The 23,013-nt window shown below is 35.4% G+C and overlaps 1 protein-coding gene across 3 annotated transcripts in view; it reads left to right on the top strand.

Annotated features, from left to right (window-relative positions):
* DNAJC1 (DnaJ heat shock protein family (Hsp40) member C1) overlaps positions 1-23,013 on the top strand; it is a 191,610-nt gene that overhangs the window by 71,969 nt on the left and 96,628 nt on the right. For all 3 annotated transcript variants that reach the window (XM_004014216.6, XM_027976603.3, XM_060397324.1), the window contains exons 4-7: positions 4,394-4,559; positions 5,395-5,492; positions 6,437-6,530; positions 16,786-16,876. In XM_004014216.6, the coding sequence (XP_004014265.3) occupies positions 4,394-4,559; positions 5,395-5,492; positions 6,437-6,530; positions 16,786-16,876 (449 nt within the window). The remainder of the gene's footprint in view (positions 1-4,393; positions 4,560-5,394; positions 5,493-6,436; positions 6,531-16,785; positions 16,877-23,013) is intronic.

Raw genomic sequence — 23,013 nt, 5'->3', positions numbered from 1 at the left:
AGTCGTAACTAATAAAGCTGAGAATCACTCTTCCAAAGCTTGCGCCTGAGGCCAGGTGACCTATGAGTATTTAAACTTATAGGAGAAATGCATCTCTACAAATACCTAATATTTATAATTCCTTTAGAAAAAAAAAAAAGCACAGTTTTATCTTTTGAAAGAAGATTGTATTATAGTAATATTAATAAATGCTCTTTGGTATCACAATCACTTATTATAAATATTTATTAGTAAGTGCTTTTAAATGTGTAACTTTCCAGAAATTGTAATGGACTTATTTATTTATTTCCCTTATAAATAACAGTTGTTTCACTGAAAGCAGCCTTATTTAAAAAATTTTAGTAGAAAAGGGAATAACAATGCAGATAAAATAATAGATTACCTTTTTTTTAAGAAACAGGCAAACTTTATTTTTTAAACAGCCTTATTTAGGTATAATTTGCATACCATAACAGTTAACCTATTTGAAGTGTACAAATCCATGATTTCTAATAAATTTACAGAGTTGTGCAGACTACCACAACCGGTTTTAGAACATTACCTTCAAAACATTCCCTCAAGCCCATTTGCAGGTACTTACCATTCTGATCCCAGCTCCACTGTTCTCCTTTATGTGACTATAAATGTGTTTTTTCATATTAATTAAGTCATCTAATAGTATTTTGTATCTGGCTTCTTCCTGTTACCAACATATTTTTGAGGTACGTCCATATTGTAGCGTATACCAGTGGCTCATCCTTCTTCATTGCTGACTAGTATTCCACATTTCCACTTTAATTTATCCATTCATCAACTGATAGTTATAGCCAAAAAGCGGAAATGGTCTCCATGTCTAACAGTGCTGCTGTATATATTCACACAGAAGACTCTGAACAAATGTTTTTCATTTCTCTTGGGTAGATTGTTAAAGAGTGTTACTATGAGTAAACTTCTAAGCCATTTTTTCTTCTAAAGACATAGACTACAGCATGAAAAAACAAGTTTTCCTGGTTAGTATAAGGGAGATTAGTAAAGAAGTCTTTTCTAAACTCCATAAGTAACTTCCTTATTTTAGGAAGGAGCAGCTCAGTTATGTTCTGCCATATTATAAACTGCTGCCAGTGTTAGCTGGAACAAGGCACCGAGACGATACCAAGCACTACATACATACACTAGACTGTGCTTTAGTAATATTAGGACATTTACTTTTATTTAAAATCTGTTTTAAAATTCCTTTGGTAACTCACTTGTGCAACTTAGTTTTTTGGGTCTGTTTTATGGTATATATTTGTAAAAGTTGAATATAAGTGCTGTGTACCACGACTTTTGGCACATATATACATTTTATAAAGGAAAGATCAATTAATTTAAGCTATTAATTTAAGCTATTCCTATTTATGATCTTTGTACAGTTTTTGCTCAGGTTCAAAATGTGGCCTAAATAGATGATGTTATTCTTTTAAGCTAAAAATTCAAACTTTTTACAGTGAGAGATTCACAATTTATGCAAATGCTAGAATTATTTTAATATTTATTTGCATAATATACATGTTTTCTATTTTAATTTTAGTTACTATTTTATATTTCAAAGCATGCTAATAATTTACATAATTTTTCTTGGAATTTAAACATTTTTTGATTTGCTTTTTATGTTTATATTGGGCTAAATATATTTGAATTAAATATAGTCATTTGATGACTAAAATGGAACTCACTAATGATTATATAACCATTATTATGTTCATCATATACATTTTAGAAAATCAAATGAAATAAACATGTATTAGGCTATATGTTGGATGTATGGAATAGATCAGTTAATATTTTTAATTTCTAAAATGATGCCTTTATAGTTTCATATTTTTTTACATTAGTGATATGTTCATCAAAGAAATTTACTTTTGTATTTTCTTATAATATTCATATGTATGTACATTCTTAATCTGATTTTAACAAATTGTTAATAGTTTGTATGAGCTTAATTATTTTAACAGTATTATGTGTTAGATATAGAAAAAGAATAACAGTGATGTTTTGTGTTATCAACATATTTTTTCTTAAATAGCTTATGAATATATTTTCTGTGTATTTTAAGGCTATCTTTATTTTTTCAGTGTTTCAGGAAAGCAATGATTTATCTTTTAACAGCATATACTCTAAAAAGTGAACTATAATAGAAGCTATCTTCCGTTAAAATGGCCAGTCGTGTGAGCCATAATGTTCATTGATAGTAAAATCAATAGAGCATTGATTCTAAGCTTAATCCTTGGAAACTGTTGTTTGGCGTGGCAGACATAGCCTAGTAAATATCTAGTTTTGTTTAATGTGTTCAGTGCATGAGATTCTGCTGTCTTGAATTTAGCTGTGCACTAAATACAATTTATATGTGGGGTAGAAAATAGTAGCTATTAACAGATACATAGCATTTCAGTGGTGATAAAGTATATGATACAAGATTCATAGCTATGAGTTTAGCTGTGTTTTCTTCTAATACTATTTAGATCTAAAACAAGTTTAACAGTAATGCTCCTAGGGAACTGTCCCCACTTTCTTAGATGTTCTTTATTAATAGCCACACTTTTTACTTGAAGTTATTTCCTGGGAGAGATTAGCTGAAAATAATTATATTCGCCCCTTTTTCCTCAACAAATCTGAAGTAGAATGTAGTTTTAGAATAAATTCAGGCCTTTCTTTATTGGACTTCATTCAGATATTGTAATCTTACGTTATATCACTTGAAACCGTTTTTACCAATATGTTGGTAATTTAAAATGAGTCAGTTTTTAGCAATAGATTTAAATATAAATTTTGAAGGACAGGAATGATAACTTTTGATAAAGTCATGTTATATATTTATTTGTGTTCAAAAATAGCTATATAAATATTGAAAAAGAATATTTAACATCAAACTTTGGCTCAGCTATTATATAACCATATTTTAATTACCAGATTCTTGTATACTATAAAGTTTGCTGGCCTTTAAGAGTTTAGTACCACTAATGTCCTTTACTTTGAACATTGGTTATTCTGATCTGCCATTATTTTTAATAATCTAAGTTGATCCTAAAAGTCAGGTTTTCTAGATAGTCCAATAAAATATATTTTGAATTTGTAACCAATATTTTTCTTCTGAAAAAAGAAGTTGCGTGTAATAAATGCTCTGCTTTATTTTTTTAAGCATATCTCTAAGGTATCAATTTAATAACTATCAAAGTAGCTACTGCAGTTGTTGCATTTAAATTGATTTACATGTCAAGACTGGCAGTTTAGCAGCTGCGCTATTATTCGTAGATCGGTCAATTTACTTGAGAAAAACCTACTACTGAGTTCTACTGACCTGCCTGACAATATAGGCCCTATTTCTATTCCTGTAATTAGGCCTGCGACTAACTCAGAATATTTTTAATTAAAATATTTTGGTCAATGTGTTGCACCAAATTAGGCCTTTCAGTGAAGATTTAATTCTGGAAATAGTGTGATTAGAATATTTAATGAGTTGTGTTCAACTAAGATTAACAGGTTGTGTGTTTTGAACATACAGTATTTGCATTAGACCATTTTGAGTTTTATAGTCATAAATGTTACTCCTTATTTTTAACGTTAAAAATATTTGCCTCCATAATGTCTGGTGGTTAAATTTAAATTCAGTTGAAATCTTATTCTAAAGAAAGTTGATTTAAAGTGAATTACCAGGAAATTTGTTGTTCTTCCCTTTCAGCAAAGACAAAAAAATGTGAGGAAACTGCTACCTAAATGTTTACAAATAAACAGTTTTATTGAGAAATTGGTTGTTTCCACATCTGCTAATTTGGTATTGTTTTTAATTCTTAAAAAAAAATGTGAACAACATAAAATTAAAAGGTGCCCCTTTTTAATAGACTTTTTATGTCTTTAAGAATCTTTGATAAAATAAATATTTCAACCTTGAACCCTCGTACTGAGATTCAAATAAAAGCACTAACTAGAAAATTTATCCTGAATGTGATTCAATTAATATATAATTCTTGGAAGCAAATAGAGCTCTTATCTTGATTTTCTCCCATTGAGATTCTTCCTTTTGTCACTGACTTTCATGGTGGGGCCTCACTGCAGCCTGTGATGGAGAGGTGGACTGTAAGGCTCCTTGAGTTTGGATGTCATTCCAGGAGTCATGTCGTTGGAGTGTTTAAAAACACAAGATCCGAATATCAGATCCAGAGTATATCACTGAGTGCCTTTTCGAAGGTTGTGTATGGTTGAATGCAGTGTTTTGATTTACAGGCCATTGTAATGCTGGTAATCTGTATAAATGTTATATATTTTTGGAGGAATTCTTTTTTCTTTCCTCTTTTTAAGTGTAAGTATTGATACAAGTAAATTTTTTTGCTTTTAGTTTTAAACTCCATATGAAAAACTGTTCTATTTGCTTCTGTAGGTATGATGATATTCTGATCAATGGACTTCCAGATTGGCGACAGCCTGTATTCTACTACAGGCGGGTGAGAAAAATGAGCAATGCTGAGCTGGCATTACTTTTGTTCATTATTCTCACAGTGGGTCATTATGCTGTGGTTTGGTCAATCTACCTGGAAAAACAACTGGTAAGTATTGGTAATAAATCAAGTGACCTAGTCTCCTTAATTTTATATGGAATTTTAGACATTCATTTTTTCAGCTGATAAAAATTTCAGCTTTCTTACATATATTCCTTATTCTAGTACTTTTGTACTCAACATTTAGTATTTGATGCTTCTCTTTCAAGAACCAATGACATAAGAAGAAAATGTTTCTTTTTAAAAATGTGTCATTTTGAGTTTGTTACAAAATTTTGTTAAGGTGTAAATATCGAACTGAAAATTAGAAGGTAGAGCTATGTTTTCCTCATTGTCACCTGCTAGATATACATGTTTTTTATGCAAAATGATTTAGAATGATGATTTTAATAGCTTTTAACTCAGTAAAATTTGAAATGAGTATAATTTTATAATTTCAGAGATAAATTGGTTAAAAAATTATTACATTTTTGTTAGACTGATAGTTTATTCTGCCTGCTGTGGGCTTTTATTTATATGCTAAAGAGAAACATATTTATCAGTATTCATGAATTAGCATCTGTTTACTCATTCTTTTTGAAGTGACATTATTAAAGTTGGATGAATGAGAAAAAGTAAGTTGAATGCCTTCTCTTCTTAGAAAACTTTGATTGCTATGGAGATACACATGACTGACAGTGCTGAACTTCATGTGTGTTTAAGGACTGGATACCATGACAACAGTTATTGTTAAAGATTGATGATTTTACTTAATCATGTTGGACCCTACATACATTTGCATAAATGTTCTTCTATAATGTTTACCCTTCACAGAAGACTCTTGATAACATTTGAAGAGTACATGTTAATGATAACCTGTAACCATAATTTTTTCCACATTAAGGATGAACTGCTCAGTAGAAAAAAGAGAGAAAAGAAAAAAAAGACAGGCGGCAAGACTGTGGATGTATCAAAACTTGGTGCTTCAGAAAAAAATGAAAGGTGGGAACATATGAAAACATGTTTATAATTCAAGATTGTTTTAAAATATGTCTTTAATGTGATCCCACTTTATATGTATATCTATTTCAAACATACCAACATTTATATCTGTATTCAGTTTATAAAAGACTAATAATGTTCCATAGTTTTAAGAAACAAATTCTAGTTTCAAGCACAAGTTCTACAGGGTTTTCTCTTTGTAAAGTATTCGTATATATTTAAACAATTAAGCCCCTGAACTCTTGTTTAAATTTTTCTACTGAACTTTAGAAGCAAAATATTACTAAAAGAATCTATCACTGTAGTGTTTAACTCAGGAGTGACAATATGTAGAGAGACAGTAATGTGCAGTGCACTCAAAGAGATACCACCATTTCTCCTATTGATTCATAGGAAGAAATAAAGGGTTTAAATAGTTCACACAGCAGGGCAGGAACTGGATCAATGTGAGATGGAGATCAGAGACTATTCTGCCTGTCTTCTGTCCTGATGACATCAGTGAGTAATGCTTCAGTGAACTGCAAATGACATTAATTTTTATGTATTGGTTTGTTTATGCTACAGTCTTCATATCTGCTTGTCAGCACTTGGGGACACTGTGATGCTGTTTAGTCTTTTATAGCTGAAGTAATCATAAGGTCTTAAGAATTCATTTTGCCAAACTGATGAAAAGTCCAGGTTAGAAAGAGGGCTTTTGTGCCTTTATCTTTATAACTTGAGTATTCAAGTCTCCTTCCCCAAAACCTTAGCCTACATTATCTTACTTACTGTACATAATTGCATTTGTTATACTAATATATTTCATGATGGAATATGTCAGATTAAATGATAACTGTCATAAATATTTCATTGAAAAACTTTTTTGTAGAAATAACCATTCAAATCAGAGTTCATGATTATTGTAAAAATGTTTTGTTTTTCAACTTTCTGTACTTTGCTTTTAGGTTACTGGTGAAACCGCAGTGGCATGATTTGCTTCCCTGCAAGCTGGGAATTTGGTTTTGCCTTACACTAAAAGCATTGCCTCATCTAATCCAGGTAAAAAAAATCTACCTCTTTCGTGTGATACTACTGCTTTGATTTGAATTATCATGAAATAATTTATGCCTGCTATCTGAAGGCTGAATATACACTAGATGCTTCATAATGCTGATTGAATGAATAGTATTTTATAAGTATAAACCTAGTTTAGAATAGTTCTAAAATTTTTTTAGATATGTGTTCCTTTAACTGTCTCTTAATGTTGCTTTTAGAACACCTTAGAATTCCAAGACACTAAAAAAGGAAAAAGCAATACTACCTTTAGGACACAAAAAAGCAATAACAATTTAATCATTTAAGGCATATCCAGTAAAAACAGAACTCAGATACCTTGTTACCATTATTTTAAAAGCATTTAAGTAACTAGTATGGCAAAAAATACTTTGTGTAAGTATTTGTATAATTAAGCAAAAGTCTACATAGGTTACCATTTTGTTTGCAGCTTTAAGAGGAGTACAGATATTTAGTCTTATACTATAATTGAAGTTTCTGTTGCTAGTCAGTCTTGCTCAAATGATAGAATGTACATACCATATTTATATGGCAATTTCTCTTTTTTTAATATTTAGCATAACAACACATTTCATTAGATTATCGTTTTGCTAATTTTAATTATTGCATCTGGTTAGAAAATTTCCAACACATAAACAGAATATTTGAAAGAATATATAATGTACAAAGAATATATAGTGTACAAAATTTGAAATTCTTTGAAGTTGTAATTTTGGAGGAAATGTTTTCATTTCAGAAAACACAAAGAGCAAGAGTGAGAGAGAATTTCTGTTTAAATCTACGTACTTTTTTCATATAGTGGCTGTTTTTCCTTATCGTTTAAGGAAGTGAGTGACTCCACCTTCTATATTTTACTCTTTTCCTCTAATGATGGAAATTATGTTTGAAGGGAAAATTAACTAAAAGTTACTAGTGTTTCTTCCTAACTTTTGAGAAATTATTTACCAGTTCTTTGTCAAAATAGTTTATCTTAATAGTTATTGCATACAGAATCATTTGTTTACATTTAATAGAGACAATTGAAGTATTTTGGTAATTTAAAAGTTTTTTTTAAGTTGTTTAGCGTATTGTTTATTTGGATAAAAATCCACAATCCTTGTATGCTGTATATGTAAGACTTAGTAAGAGAGGGAAAAATGTGTTTATCTTACTGGTATATTTGTGAGAAGATGTGATGGAAAAATATTTCACCACATGATTTCTTACATTTTTAAGAGAATGATTATTTTTTGCTAGCTTTAGAATCTGTGTAATAGGCAAATCAGAGTATAGATCAATTTAATCATGAGGCAGCATAAATATCACATAAAGTGTCAGCCTGAAACACTTTGTTTTTTTCTTTTTTTTCATTTATTTTTAAAAAAACTTTTGTTGGAGTATAGTTGCTTTATGATGTTGTATTAGTTTCTACTGTACAGCAAAGTATATCAGCTATATGTATACATATACTGCCCCCCACTCCACTTTTTTAGATTTCCTTCCCATTTAGGTCACCACAGAGCACCGAGAAGAGTTCTCTGTGCTACACAGTCGGTTCTCTTTAGTCATCTATTTTATACGTAGTACTGTATACGTGTCAGTCTCCCAAGTCATCCCACTTACTTCGTAATTTTAATCTAAGTCATTTGAAACGAAGTTTACTTGGTAAAATTAACATATTTCTTGGTTAGCATGCAGAGTAATTTGCAAAAACAATCAATATATTAAAATGACTTAGATTTACAAGTTATTGTTTTGCCTCATTGCAAATCTGTAGAAAACTTGTAAAAATAAGGAATTTTGTAAAAACATTTTAGCCTCTTCAGAAACCTTCTAAAACTGTTGAATCAATTGGAAGTTTAATGTCTTTCTCATGTTCACTACCAAAACAATATAGTTGATTCTGATCCAAATTGTAATAGTGAAAGTATTTCAGATCCATAAACATACAGCTTATACTTTCACAAACATCAGCAAAGCAATACTGAATAGTTGCTATTAGGATTAGATTTTGTCTGCTTTTTTCTTTTCTTGTAATCTTCTTTGACCTTTGTATTAATTTATCATTCATAGAATTGTGTAAAATGAATACATATGCCTTATCAACAACACTGAAGTTTTTATGTGACACTTGTATGAGATCTTCTTAAATAAAGTACTTATGAAATTTATAGGAAGCCCTTTTTACCTGAAGCAGTCTGGATTGGTAACTAACACAGTGGTGGTAAGAGTCCTACTAGAGCCCTCACTATTTAAAAAAATGGTACACATGACCTTCAGTGTTTTCTTCACAACTCTTTGTGGTACAGGGCCATTGTTTTATTTTTAAGTAGGAATCCTTTTTCTTGCATAAACCATCCCTATCATCTTGATTGAGAGGTTCAAAGACTTCCAGTGAATGGCTTTCATACTTGCAGAACCTGTACCCAAATTTTATTGTCATATTAACAGCTCTTTATTTTTAACCTTTTTCTTCCCATGCTTCCTCTAAATATCCATTCTTTATTACAGTTCACATGCATGTATGGTTGGTTATCCAGTAGGATTAGTTTAGCAGGTTCAGTAAAAATTTATTAAACACTGTATCAGAACAAGGCACTTTAAAAGCCCTTACAGTCAGAGTTTATATCACATAAATTAAAATAATTGGGACACAATATGATATATAAGCTTCATATCTGTAGTATAAACAGTGACTTCTATAGATGTTCTGAGAAGTAAGATTATCTCTATTTAAGATAACCAAGGAAAATTTGAGCCAAGTCTTGAAAGATGAATAGACCATTTGACAGTGAAGTGTTCACTCTGTGTACTAGTTGTGTACAAAAATAATTTCATAGATACAGTAACTCCCATATAAATACACATGTTGAGACTGAAAAAACCTGAGGAAAAATTGGACAACTGCTTTTTTTTAAAAAAAGAAAATACCACATAGCCCATTACTGTCATCCGAGACTATATCCCAAGTCAGCAAACTCTGAATATAGCCATTTAGGAGTTTAATAGAGAAATCTGACAAATCTATTTAAGAACATTGAGACCGAAAAGTGTTTCTGTCACACAGGTCTGTCAAAGATTTGTATACATTGTTAGGAACAGGAAAGTTAAAGTGCATAGTGGGCAGACAGTACTCAAAATGGTTCTGTGATCAAGCAGGGTAGAGGTGAAAGTATTTCTTTGATAGTTCCCCTTGCATTTTGAGGTTTAGTACCTTTAGTACTGGGTTTTATTCCTTTCCTTTGCTCTGAAGAAAATATTGGAAAAACTGTAAGATGTAGTGGATTAGAAGAATGAGACCAGTAACTGAAAACGATTATACGTGACACATATGAGGTATCTGATGTTAAATTAATATCAAACATTTCCTAGATTGGAAAATCTTGAAAGAAAAGACATATGGATATTACCATATTTAGCAAAATGTGTATCCCCATATCATTCACGTACCCATATAGGCAGAAGTAAAAAGTCAGATGAGAAACCAAAGAAGAAGAATATGGAGAGTGTTTGTAAATTGATGTGTCCATAGAGATTGGAGAGAACATTACATTAAAGAGTAAAATGCATGACTGCAGAGAAACTTCGGAAACTTGAGAAGAATGTGTTTATACAGCAAAAAAGGCAGATGGAGTAATCAACAGAAGACATGCAATGTGAATTAGAATGTAACAAGGAACTTGGTGTGTGTCAGGAGAGGCATAGTGTGCTTTCAGGCTAGAATTAAATTTTAACATTAAAAGTATAGCCCTAGTGACCCTCCGTATCTTCCCAGTCTGTGTTGTCACAGAACAGAAGGGACCACACAATCTCTTGGAATCTGACTAAACCAGTCTTCCATGTGGACTGTATTCAGCCTGTAACCCCAAGAAAATTTTCTAACCTTCAAAATGCCCTTAGATGTTTTTTATTTGATCATAGATATTCTGAAACATATTCATAGCAATGTGAGTAGCAAAAACTGATGAAATATAACCAGTGCTGTGTGCATATTTTCAGTTTAACTGGCTGTTTGTGTTGGAGCTTCATTTATATTAGGCCCATTAAAAATTTAGATTGCTAACACCACCGATTTCTCATACAAATCAGTAAGTACCAAATATCCCAAGTAGTTACAAATTACCAGTCTAAATCAGTTTGTAGTTCTCTACCTTTTCTGAGGTGGAACGATCTTAAGTATTCAGAATTTATTTGCTTGCTTGTTTGTTTGATGTTTCTAGGAATTCACCATTTAAATTGCTCTCTACCTGCTATGTTACATTTCTCAGTAACATCATCTATAAAACATGCAACTCCTTTAGGAGTTCATTGCCTAAAATTGTTCATTTTTCTCATCATTAAGTCCTGGTCCCCCGTCTTTTCTCACTACCAAGTTGATCTTATATGAACACAGACTAGAAGTTATTGTAGAAAATTCCCAGCGTGCATATGTCCACCCCATCAGGATTTATGGGCTTCTGAGAAGCAGTGGCTGAGAAAACAGAAGAATCTTCTCTGTGGTACTGTGACTTTTACCTTAAATTGAAAGTTGCCTGAGAGTAAAGGGAATACTGTACTTTATACAGCTATTTATAAAGGGAGACCTCCTCCCTCCCAAGAAGCTTCTTCCATGGAAACAGCTCTGGACAAGCCCAGGGGTTGCCCTCTCTACAGTCATGGCCCTTCATTCTAACCCCTTTGCTTCTGCTTGCTGGGACAGAAACCAAATAAACAAAACATTCACAGCTAATTAGCAGGAGGAAAAGCTTCTAAAAGACTAGGAGGCATTTGCAGCAAGCTTAGTTGCCTGCCCTTCTGCTCAAAGTTAAACACAGATTTTCCAAGGGATAAGGAAGCTTACTCTTTTAGTATTCTTAGAACTTTTTGAAAAATTTTGCAGACAAGCACACTTTACATAGAGAATACATAAACCAGTGAAAAAGTTAGGGAAAACTCATCTGAATTTTTATAAGTCTGAAACTACTGCTACAGAAGGACAAAGGGATACAGGAGAATTGGAGAGACCTCACAACATAACAAAGATTCCATTCCTTCCACCCTCTGAAAAGAGGCCATAAGATGCAATTATTCAGAGGTCCAAAGACAGAATATAAAGTAGAGTTACGTAGAAAAGATTTTCAAACCACAAAATGTTAGGTAGGATGTTAGAGACACACGGCCTCATCCATATTTTATAGCTGAAAAAATACTTAAGACTCCGATTGGTGAGACCGTTTGCCCAAAGTGACACAATTAGTACATGGTAGAAATGAATCTTAAAGCAGAGGAAAATAAATTTAAAATATAAGAAATATAAAAGCAGAAGCTTTTAATTTTAATTAGATCCCATTTGTTTATTTTTGCTTTTATTTCCAGAATTCTGGGAGGTGGATCATAGAGGATCCTGCTGTGATTTATGTCGGAGAGTGTTTTGCCTATGTTCTCCTCTAGTTTTATAGTTTCTGGTCTTACGTTTAGATCTTTAATCCATTTTGAGTTTATTTTTGTGTGTGGTGTTAGAAAGTGATCTAGTTTCATTCTTTTACAAGTGGTTGACCAGTTTTCCGAGCACCACTTGTTAAAGAGATTGTCTTTACTCCATTGTATATTCTTGCCTCCTTTGTCAAAGATAAGGTGTCCGTAGGTGTGTGGATTTATCTCTGGGCTTTCTATTTTGTTCCATTGATCTATATTTCTGTCTTTGTGCCAGTACCATTAAAAAAATATATATATATAAAAGCTAAGAAAGGCTAAGTTTTTTCTGCTGCTGGATAGTTAGCTTGTAACTAGTCTCATGGTCTGCTAGTAAGCTATCTGATCTTACATTCTCTGTACGGATATTGAGGCAGATTGTAATTTTTATAAAACTTCTAGAGGATTCTTGCATTGAGTTGGGGCTGAATAGATGGCTTCTGTGGTCTCTTCTGTCTGTTAGCCCAAATGGAAAAGTCACTGTGGCCCTTCTGTCTCTTAGAATATACCAACTGAGGCACAGGAAAACAGAGCTTCTTGTTTTCTGTTTTATTTTTATTACTCTTGTGAACTTAGTATTATTATAGTTCAGGACAAAGAAAAACTGATTCTTATTCAAAGTATGAAATTTAGAAGTTTTCTTATACTCTTCACTGTAATTTTATATATTTTATGTAATTACATATTACATGTAACTCTTGAGATTATGTGCATGCTAAGTCACTTCAGAGTTGGACATGACTCTCTGCGACCCCATGGACTCTAGCCCACCAGGCTCCTCTGTCCATGGGATTCTCCAGGCAAGAATACTGGAGTGGGCTGCCAGTCCCTTCTCAGGGGATCTTCCCGACCCAGGGATTGAACCTGGGTCTGCCACATTGCAGGCAAACTGTTTACTGTCTGAGCCACCAGGGAAGTAATTTTCTACATTGTACATAATTACACATTACATGTAATTCTGAGATTATAGTATCAGTCAGTTGGAAAACAAAATTTAATAATAGAGTAGTTGAATTTGTGGGCAAATTTTCAAAACTGCACTTAAACGATATTCTGCTGTGTTGAAGGTTATATGTAAGCTTCAAACAAGAGATACGTGCTGTCACACAGTCAAAGAGCGATGGAGTGTCCTCCATCCTTCTTGCACCTACCTCTCTTCAGAGTTCTTCCTGGAGGGGGAAATGGCACCCCACTCCAGTATCCTTGCCTGGAAAATCCCGTGGACAGAGGCGCCTGATGGGCTGCACTCCACAGGGTCGCAAAGAGCCACACACGACTGAGCGCCTGAGCAGGGCTCTTCCACGGGGGCACTGTTTTCCTGCTCGTGCCACTCTGAATTTAACCTGCTTCTTTCCTAAGATTATTTTTTTTTTTGGATGGTTTAATATTTTAAAGTTTATGTGGAGAAGGAAAAGTAAAACATGACGAGCAGTGCCAGTTCAGCATGGTATTTTTATCACTTAGATACGTTTCAATAATGTTAAAAAGAAAGGTTTGTAATAAGGGATCTCTTCCATCTCATAGCTAGCTAACCTTGGGAATACTATATCTTCACAGTTTAGCTAAATTACCATCATTATGGAGCCTTTCCTGACCAGGCCAACTGAAAATTTCCCATTGTATATTCTCTATACTAACTCTATAGCACTTGCTATTTATATCAACCAGGATAGACTATGGTAAGGTGCAGATTATCTTAAAATTCCAGTGACTTGAACTTTGTTTCCAGTGTCTTCCACTTACGTATCGTAAGGAGACATGCTGCTCTAACTTGCCACTTAGGGACTCAGAATAATGATGTCTTTGCCATCTTTTGGCTGAATGCATCTAGGGCCTGTGGCCTCCTTGCTCTCTATGGCAGGAGTGAGAACTGGAGGTTTGCACAGCCTTTTTTGGTATTTGGTTTGAAGTGATGCATATTTCTAACCATAGCCTGCCCAGAACTAGCCCCATAATCCCATGTAATCTCAAGAGAATAAGGAAATGTGGGGAAACAAATAGAACGTTGTGTGAGCACTACTCTCTCTTTACATATTGGGTTGGCCATAAAGGACTTTTGCTTTTTAAGTAAAAAGACACATTTTTCATTTTCGCTAAGAACTAAGCAGTGTGTTCCACTACGTTCTGCCATTTTTTCAGGCAACTTCATGATTCCATCTTCTCAAAACTTCTTATCTTTTTGAGCAAAAAGCTGTTCCAGGTGCCTTTTCGAGTCTTCCAGGGAATATAAATTTTTTCCCTTAAGTGAATTTTTAAAGATCAAAATAAATGGATATTTGAAGGTACAATGTCTGGTGAAAACAGTGGATGAATCAGAACTTCCTAGCTAAGCTGTAACAGTTTTTTCCTGTTATTCAAAGAAACATGTAATCTTCTGTATCCTGATGGAATATTATGCATTTTCTGTTGACTAATTCCAGACACTTTTTGTCCAGTGCTGCCTTCAGTTGGTCTGAGTGCAGTACTTGTTGGATTAATCATTTGGTTTTCTGGAAGGAGCTCATAATAGAGGACTCCCTTCCAATCCCACCATATACACATTACTTTCTTTGGATGAAGACTGGAATTTGGTGTAGTTGGTGATGGCTCGTCACTTATTACAGTCTCTTCTGTTCCAAATGATTGAACGGTATCCACTTTTAATTGCCTGTCACAAGTTGTTTTAAAAATGAAATGTCTTTGTTACGTTTCAGTACAGAATCACATGCAGAAATATAGTCAAGGTTTTCTTTGCTTAACTTGTGTGGCTCCCAAACATCAAATCCATTAACATAGCCAAGCTAGTACAAATGATTTTCAGCACTTGATTTGGATATTTTGAGTAGGTCGGCTGTGTCCTGCGTGGTACAGTATTGATGTTCTCAATTAATGTCTTGATGTGATCACTGTCAACTTCAACTGGTCTACCTGACTGTGGAGCATCGTCCTGTAAGAAATCTCCGGCATGAAACTTCACAAACCATTTCTGACATATTCGATCAGTCACAGCACCTTCTCCATTCATTATACAAATCTTTTTTTTTTTTTGCATTTCAGTTGCATTTTTACCTCTCTTGAAATAATAAACCCTAATATGCAACAAATGTTGCTTTTCTCCTTCCATCTTCAATACTAAAATGACTACACAAAAATTCACCAGTTTGATGTTTTTTTTAATTAATACAGACTGATATGACAGCTGTCACAATGCAATCTAACGATTGTTTCGAATAAAGGCAACTAAGTGCTATTAGAGCTGTCTTATGGGGAAAAAAACTGAACAATCTTTCTGAGGGTGCAGGGAATGTTAAAGGACTGTAAATTCTTAACCTGAACCTCTGTTGAAATTTAAAGTACATAAGGGCATGGGAGGTTGAGTAAGTCAGGTGCATGACATCTATGGGGCCTTCGAAGACCCGAGGAGAAAGCTTTAATTTGGATAGGCATGGCTGAAAAGAGAGAATCCCATTCTGTGGTTTAAGTGTTGATGCATTTCCATTTGAATTGTGGTAGACCAAGGATTGAGTTTATTCCTTCACTTCCTGCAGAAATAAAACCCTGTCAGAAGGGTCTATAATTTATCTGCTCTAGGAATCACAGAGTCTGGGAATGTTACCCTAGAGTTATCCTTGATATCTCTCCTTTTCTTATTCCATACCAGTCAGTCATCAAGCTCTTTCATTTCTTTCTTTACAAATTTCTCATGTCTTTCAATCTAGTTCAGTTCAAAAACACTTATTTATTGAGTGCCTTCTGGATTCTAGATACTATGCTCTGAGCATGCAAGTTCCCTTGTCTCAAATTTCTCATTTTCTAGGAGAGAATACTGCAATACAAGCAACCATAGAGATAAGTTTAAATACAGAAGCAGTATACAGGAAAGGATTAGTGTTCCAGGGAAGATCAGAAAGATTTGCACAAGAGGAGTGATGCTTGAATAGGGTTTTCAAGGATGAATAGGAGTTCTTAAGAAAAAAGATAGGGGAGCAAAATACTCTAGTTAGAAGGCAAAGCATATAGAAAGACATAGACGCATAGCACAGTGTAGCTTGGCAGCTTGAAGTACTGTTATAGAATAAAGAAGTTTGAGTCAAGAGGTGTTGAAAAATAATCTGGTTTTGCTTTTTTCACTGTTAGGAGCTTCATATGCCGGGAACACCAACTTGTTTATTTCCATGTCTGTGATTATTGAAGGCGTAGTCTTTTTTTTGGTACTCTGCCAAAGTCTCACCTATCGTAAATGCCCCTCCTAAAGACTTTAGCCGTTGTGTCTTGACACCTAAGTATTTGCAGACAGTATGTGTTCTCAATCCTCAGCTCTCAATGGAGTGGCGTCTTTCACTTGTATCGACGTGGCCATAAATGTTTCATAATCAGACTTGCATATAGTGATTTTGAAAATCTTTTGGAGTTGGACTAATATGAAAATACTGTTTGTACTTTGTCACAATAATATAATTTACTGTACTATCAAATAATTCAGTTTAGCAAGTGTTTTTTTCTGATTTCTGTCCACACACAGTATTGAGAAAATATGCAATAGAAAAAAAACAGGAAGAGAATACCTCCCTTACGTTTCTGAGAGAAAAGGCCTTACTTAAACATATTTAATACACTCATATAATTTCTGGCTTTCGTTAGTTCTCTGAGAGAGACAAATCATAGAGAACTGCTTATTCTATTTCTCCTCTTCATCATTAAATTTGAAAACATAAACACAGAGGAAAACTACTTATTAAATGAATATGCTGCTTTAAATTGAAGTTATGTGGAAAATACCATCAAAGGAAACTGACTTTTATGTTAATTTATTTGTAACTTCTTTTTTCAGGATGCTGGGCAGTTTTATGCTAAATATAAAGAAACAAGATTGAAGGAAAAGGAAGATGAATTGACAAGAGCTGAACTTGAAACCCTTCAAAGTGAGTTTTAAACATTGTCTTACTATATTAGCTATATTATATAAAACTGATTATTTAAATTTGGATTTTTCCTTAAATTCAGTAATAATTAAATTTTCTGTGCTTTCTGCTACTCTCTAGACTTACTTGCACTTAATGTACTACATGTGCAAAATACTATATTAGTAATTTCTGAACCACCCACAACTCAGTATCAGAAGGAAGAATAAAATTATCATGGAGTCATATAGTTCCTTTCATCTTTATGTTTGTGTGCTTAGTTGCTCAGTTGTGTCTGACTTTCTGTGACCCCATGGATCACAGCCCACCAGGTTCCTCGTTCATGGGATTCTCCAGGCAAGAATGCTGGAATAGGTAGCTGTTCCCTTCTCCAGGGGATCTTCCTGACCTGGAGACTGAACCTGGGTCTCCTGCATTGCAGGCATACTCTTCACCGTCCGAGCCACCAGGAAAGCCCCCTTTAATCTGGAGGCATCTAAAACCTAGAAAGTCCTTAAACACTCCAGTGCTGCAGTTGTCATTAATATTTAATGTGGATCACCAACTTGCTGTAAGCCTGAAAATGTCAATGATTTTTGTTTTGAAAGTCTTTGTTTCACTTGTGTTATTGTTATATAACATGAAAAACCTTGACTAAAGTATCAGTATGTTGATGACTTCCACCAAACACTAAAGACAGTTCTTGCTGATTTTAGGAAGAGTTGAACATACTGTTAAAGAAGGTATTTTCCCAGCTCTGGTCATTCTAAGTTTCTACATCTACATCCTTCCCACGCATTCTCCCTTTTATAATGTTTTATTTTTTTAACATGGTTTTATTTTTATCCAGAGCATTTAATACTACTCAACATTAATTTCGGAGAAGGCAATGGCACCCCACTCCAGTACTCTTGCCTGGAAAATCCCATGGATGGAGGAGCCTGGTAGGCTGCAGTCCATGGGGTCGCGAAGAGTCAGACACGACTGAGCGACTTCACTTTCACTTTTCACTTTTCATGCATTGGAGAAGGAAATGGCAACCCACTCCAGTGTTCTTGCCTGGAGAATCCCAGGGATGGGGGAGCCTGGTGGGGTGCAGTCTTTGGGGTCACACAGAGTCGGACACAACTGAAGCAACTTAGCAGCAGCAGCAGCGTACTCCAATAAAAATTTTTAAAAAAAGTTTCAACAAATACAATATAATATTCAGGTAAACTGTATAACTGTTTAAAGCAGACTCTGTTTAAGAGGGGGAGGTTTAGGATGCTAGAGGATTACATATTAAGATTGACTGATGCATGTTTTGAAGAGTAAGGGTGAACAAATGATTATTTCTGCTATATTAATATATCCAGAGATGCAAGCTGGATTTACAAAAGGTAGAGGAATCAGAGACCAAATTGCCAACATCCATTGGATCATAGAAAAAGCAAGAAAATTGCCCCCCAAAATTTACTTCTGCTTTATTTGATATGTCAAAGCCTTTGACTGTGTGGATCACAACAAACTGTGGAAAATTCTTAAAAGAGATGGAAATACCAGGCCACCATATCTGTCTCCGAAGAAACCTGCATGCAGGACGAGGCAGCAGTTAAGAACCAGACATAGAACAATGGGCTGGTTCAAAATTGGGAAAGGAGTGCGTCAAGGCTGTATATTGTCACCCTGCTCATTTAACTTACATGCAGAGTACATCATGCAAAGTGCCGGGCTGAATGAAACACAAGCTGGAATTAAGATTGCCAGGAGAAATATCAGCAACCTCAGATATGTATATGATACCACTTTAATAGCAGAAAATGAAGAGGAACTAGAGAGCCTCTTAATGAAAGAGGAGAATGAAAAAGCTGGCTTAAAACTCAACATTCAAAAAATTAAGATCATAGCTTCTGGTCCCATTACTTCATGGCAAATATATGGGGGAAAAGTGGAAATAGGGACAGTCTTTATTTTCTTGGGCTCCAAAATCACTGTGGATGGTGACTGCAACCACAAAATTAAAAGACGTTCCTCCTTGGAAGAAAAGCTATGACAAACCCAGAGAGCATATTAAGAGGCAGAGATATCACTTTACCAGTAAAGGTCCATATAATGAAAGCTGTGGTTCTTATAGTAGTCATGTGCAGTTGTGGGAGTTGGATTATAAAGAAGACTGAGCGCTGAAGAATTGATGCTTTTGAACTGTGGTGCTGGAGAAGACTCTTGAGAGTCCCTTGGACAGAAAGGAGATCAAACCATTCAATCCTAAAGAAAATCAGTCATGAATCTTCATTGGAAGGACTGATGCTGAGCTGAAGCTCCAGTACTTTGCCACCTGATGCAAAGAGCCGGCTCATTGGAAAAGACCCTGATGCTGGGAAACACTGAAGGCGAGAGGAGAAGGGGTGGCGGAGGATGAGATGGTTGGATGGCATCCCTGACCCAATGGACATGTGTCTGAGCAAACTCCAGGAGATCGTGAAGGACAGGGAAAACTGGTGTGCTGCAGTCCATGGGGTGGCAAAGAGCTGGACATGACTTAGTGACTGAATAATAAAACCAAAGATTGAAACAGAAACTAGTACTACAGCAATTTTTGAAACAATGTTAATTAAATAAATCCATGAATAAATGAAACTTTAAATGTAACTTTATATAATTGTTATTTTTAAGTAAAATTATTACATAAAATTTTTCTAAGCCTTTTCAGTTCAGTTCAGTTGCTCAGTCGTCAGACTCTTTGCGACCCCATGAATCACAGCACGCCAGGCCTCCCTGTCCATCACCAACTCCCATCACTCAAACTCATGTCCATCGAGTCGGTGATGCCATCCAGCCATCTCATTCTCTCTCGTCCCCTTCTCCTCCTGGCCCCAATCTCTCCCAGCATCAGGGTCTTTTCCAAGGAGTCAACTCTTTGCATGAGGTGGCCAAATTATTGGAGTTTCAGCCTCAGCATCAGTCCTTCCAATGAACACCCAGGACTGATCTCCTTTAAGATGAACTGGTTAGATCTCCTTGCAGTCCAAGGGACTCCCAAGAGTCTTCTCCAATACCACAGTTCAAAAGCATCAATTCTTCGGCACTCAGCTTTCTTCACAGTCCAACTCAAACATCCATACATGCCTTTTAAGACTAGTCAAAAAGTGGAGGTGAAGGGAAGCCACATTTACAGGAAGAGAAGAATGTCAAATTAAACCAAAATTTAGCTGTGGAGGCAGTTTGAATACACTAATTTCATTGCTTTCATAGTCATGTTTTCATGACTGTTTTTCTAGAATTGTTCAAAGACTTCTGTTCTCCCTAAGAATTTGCCAGCAGTTCTCATGCAGATTTAATAATGCTTTCCTTTTAAAATGTTTAAAATGAAATAAAGTTGATTTACAGTGTTTCAGGTATGCAGCAGAGTGATTCAGCTATATATATACTCTTTCAGATTCTTTTCCATTATAGGTTATTGGAAGGTATTTAATACAGTCCCTTGTGTCATTATGGTAGGTCGTTGTTGGCTATCCACCTTCTATGTAATGTTATATATAATATGTTCATCTCAAAGACCAAATATATCCCTCCTCTTTTTTCCCCTGTGTAACCGTAAGTTTGTTCTCTGTGAGTCTATTTCTGTTTTGTAAAAAAGTTCATTTGTATCATTTTTTAGATACCACATATAAGTGGTATCATAAGGGATTTGATTTAGGTCATACCTGAATGGTCTAGTGGTTTTCCCTACTTTCTTCAATTAAGTCTGAATTTGGCAAAAAGGAGCTCATGATCTGAGCCACAGTCAGCTCCTGGTCTTGTTTTTGCTGACTGTATAGAGCTTCTCCATCTTTGGCTGCAAAGAATATAATCAGTCTGATTTCGGTGTTGACCATCTGGTGATGTCCATGTGTAGAGTCTTCTCTTGTGTTGTTGGAAGAGGGTGTTTCCTATGACCAGTGCGTTCTCTTGGCAAAATTCTATTAGCCTTTGCCATGCTTCATTCCGTATTCCAAGGCCAAATTTGCCTATTACTCCAGGTGTTTTTTGACTTCCTACTTTTGCATTCCAGTCCCCTATAATGAAAAGGACATCTTTTTTGGGTGTTACTTCTAAAAGGTCTTGTAGGTCTTCATAGAACCATTCAACTTCAGCTTCTTCAGCATTACTGGTTGGGGCATAGACTTGGATTACTGTGATATGGAATGGTTTGTCTTGGAAACGAACAGAGATCATCCTGTCATTTTTGAGATTGCATCCAAGTACTGCATTTCGGACTGTTTCGTTGACCATGATGACTACTCCAGTTTTTCTAAGGGATTCCTGCCTGCAGTAGTAATGGTCGTCTGAGTTAAATTCACCCATTCCAGTCCATTTTAGTTCGCTGATTCCTAGAATGTTGATGTTCACTCTTGCCATCTCCTGTTTGACCACTTCCAATTTGCCTTGATTCATGGACCTGACATTCCAGGTTCCTATGCAATATTGCTCTTTACAGCATCAGACCTTGCTTCTATCACCAGTCACATCCACAACCGGGTATTGTTTTTGCTTTGGCTCCATCCCTTCATTCTTTCTGGAGTTATTTCTCCACTGATCTCCAGTAGCATATTGGGCACCTACTGACCTGGGGAGTTCCTCTTTCAGTATCCTATCATTTTGCCTTGTCATACTGTTCATGGGGTTCTCAAGGCAAGAATACGGAAGTGGTTTGCCATTCCCTTCTCCAGTGGACCACATTCTGTCAGACCTCTCCACCAGGACCCGCCATTGAGTATGGTTTCATGTGTCTGCCCTCTGATGCCCTCTTGGAACACCTACCATCTGACTTGGGTTTCTCTTACCTTGGACATGTGGTATCTCTTCACGGCTGCTCCAGCAAAGCGCAGCCTCTGCTCCCTACCTTAGATGAGGGGTATCTCCTCACCGCCGCTCCTCCTGACCTTGAACGTGGAGTAGCTCCTCTAGGCCCTCCTGCACCCGCGCATCTGGGGAGGCCTTACAAATAGCTGTGAAAAGAAGAGAAGCGAAAAGCAAAGGAGAAAAGGAAAGATATAAGCATCTGAATGCAGAGTTCCAAAGAATAGCAAGAAGAGATAGGAATGCCTTCCTCAGTGATCAATGCAAAGAAATAGAGGAAAACAACAGAATGGGAAAGACTAGAGATCTCTTTGGGAAAATTAGAGATACCAAGGGAACATTTCATGCAAAGATGGGCTCGATAAAGGAAAGATATAGTATGGACCTAACAGAAGCAGAAGATATTAAGAGGTGGCAGGAATACACAGAAGAACTGTACAAAAAAGATCTTCACAAGCCAGATAATCACAATGGTATGATCACTCACCTAGAGCTAGACGTCCTGCAATGTGAAGTCAAGTGGGCCTTAGAAAGCATCACTACGAACAAAGCTAGTGGAGGTGATGGAATTCCAGTTGAGCTGTTTCAAATCCTGAGAGGTGATGCTGTGAAAGTGCTGCACTCAGTATGCCAGCAAATTTGGAAAACTCAGCAGTGGCCACTGGACTGAACAAGATCAGTTTTTATTCCGATCCCAAAGAAAGGCAATGCCAAAGAATGCTCAAACTACCGCACAATTGCACTCATCTCACATGCTAGTAAAGTAATGTTCAAAATTCTCCAAGCCAGGCTTCAGCAATACGTGAACCGTGAACTTCCTGATGTTCAAGCTGGTTTTAGAAAAGGCAGAGGAACCAGAGATCAAATGGCCAACATCTGCTGGATCATAGAAAAAGCAAGAGAGTTCCAGTAAAACATCTATTTCTGCTTTATTGACTATGCCAAAACCTTTGACTGTGTGGATCACATTAAACTGTGGACAATTCTGAAAGAGATGGGAATACCAGACCACCTGACCTGCCTCTTGAGAAACCTGTATGCAGGTCAGGAAGCAACAGTTAGAACTGGACATGGAACAACAGACTGGTTCCAAATAGGAAAACGAGTATGTCAAGGCTGTATATTGTCACCGTGCTTATTTAACTTATATGCAGAGTACATGATGAGAAGCACTGGACTGGAAGAATCACAAGCTGGATTCAAGATTGCCGGGAGAAATATCAATAACCTCAGATATGCAGATGACACCACCCTTATGGCAGAAAGTGAAGAGGAGCTAAAAAGCCTCTTGATGAAAGTGAAAGAGGAGAGTAAAAAAGTTGGCTTAAAGCTCAACATTC

Source organism: Ovis aries, chromosome 13 (genome assembly GCF_016772045.2).
Source record: "Ovis aries strain OAR_USU_Benz2616 breed Rambouillet chromosome 13, ARS-UI_Ramb_v3.0, whole genome shotgun sequence".
NCBI lineage: Eukaryota > Metazoa > Chordata > Mammalia > Artiodactyla > Bovidae > Ovis > Ovis aries.
Note: the sequence above shows the minus strand (reverse complement) of the source record. Positions and strands in the feature narration are given on the sequence as shown.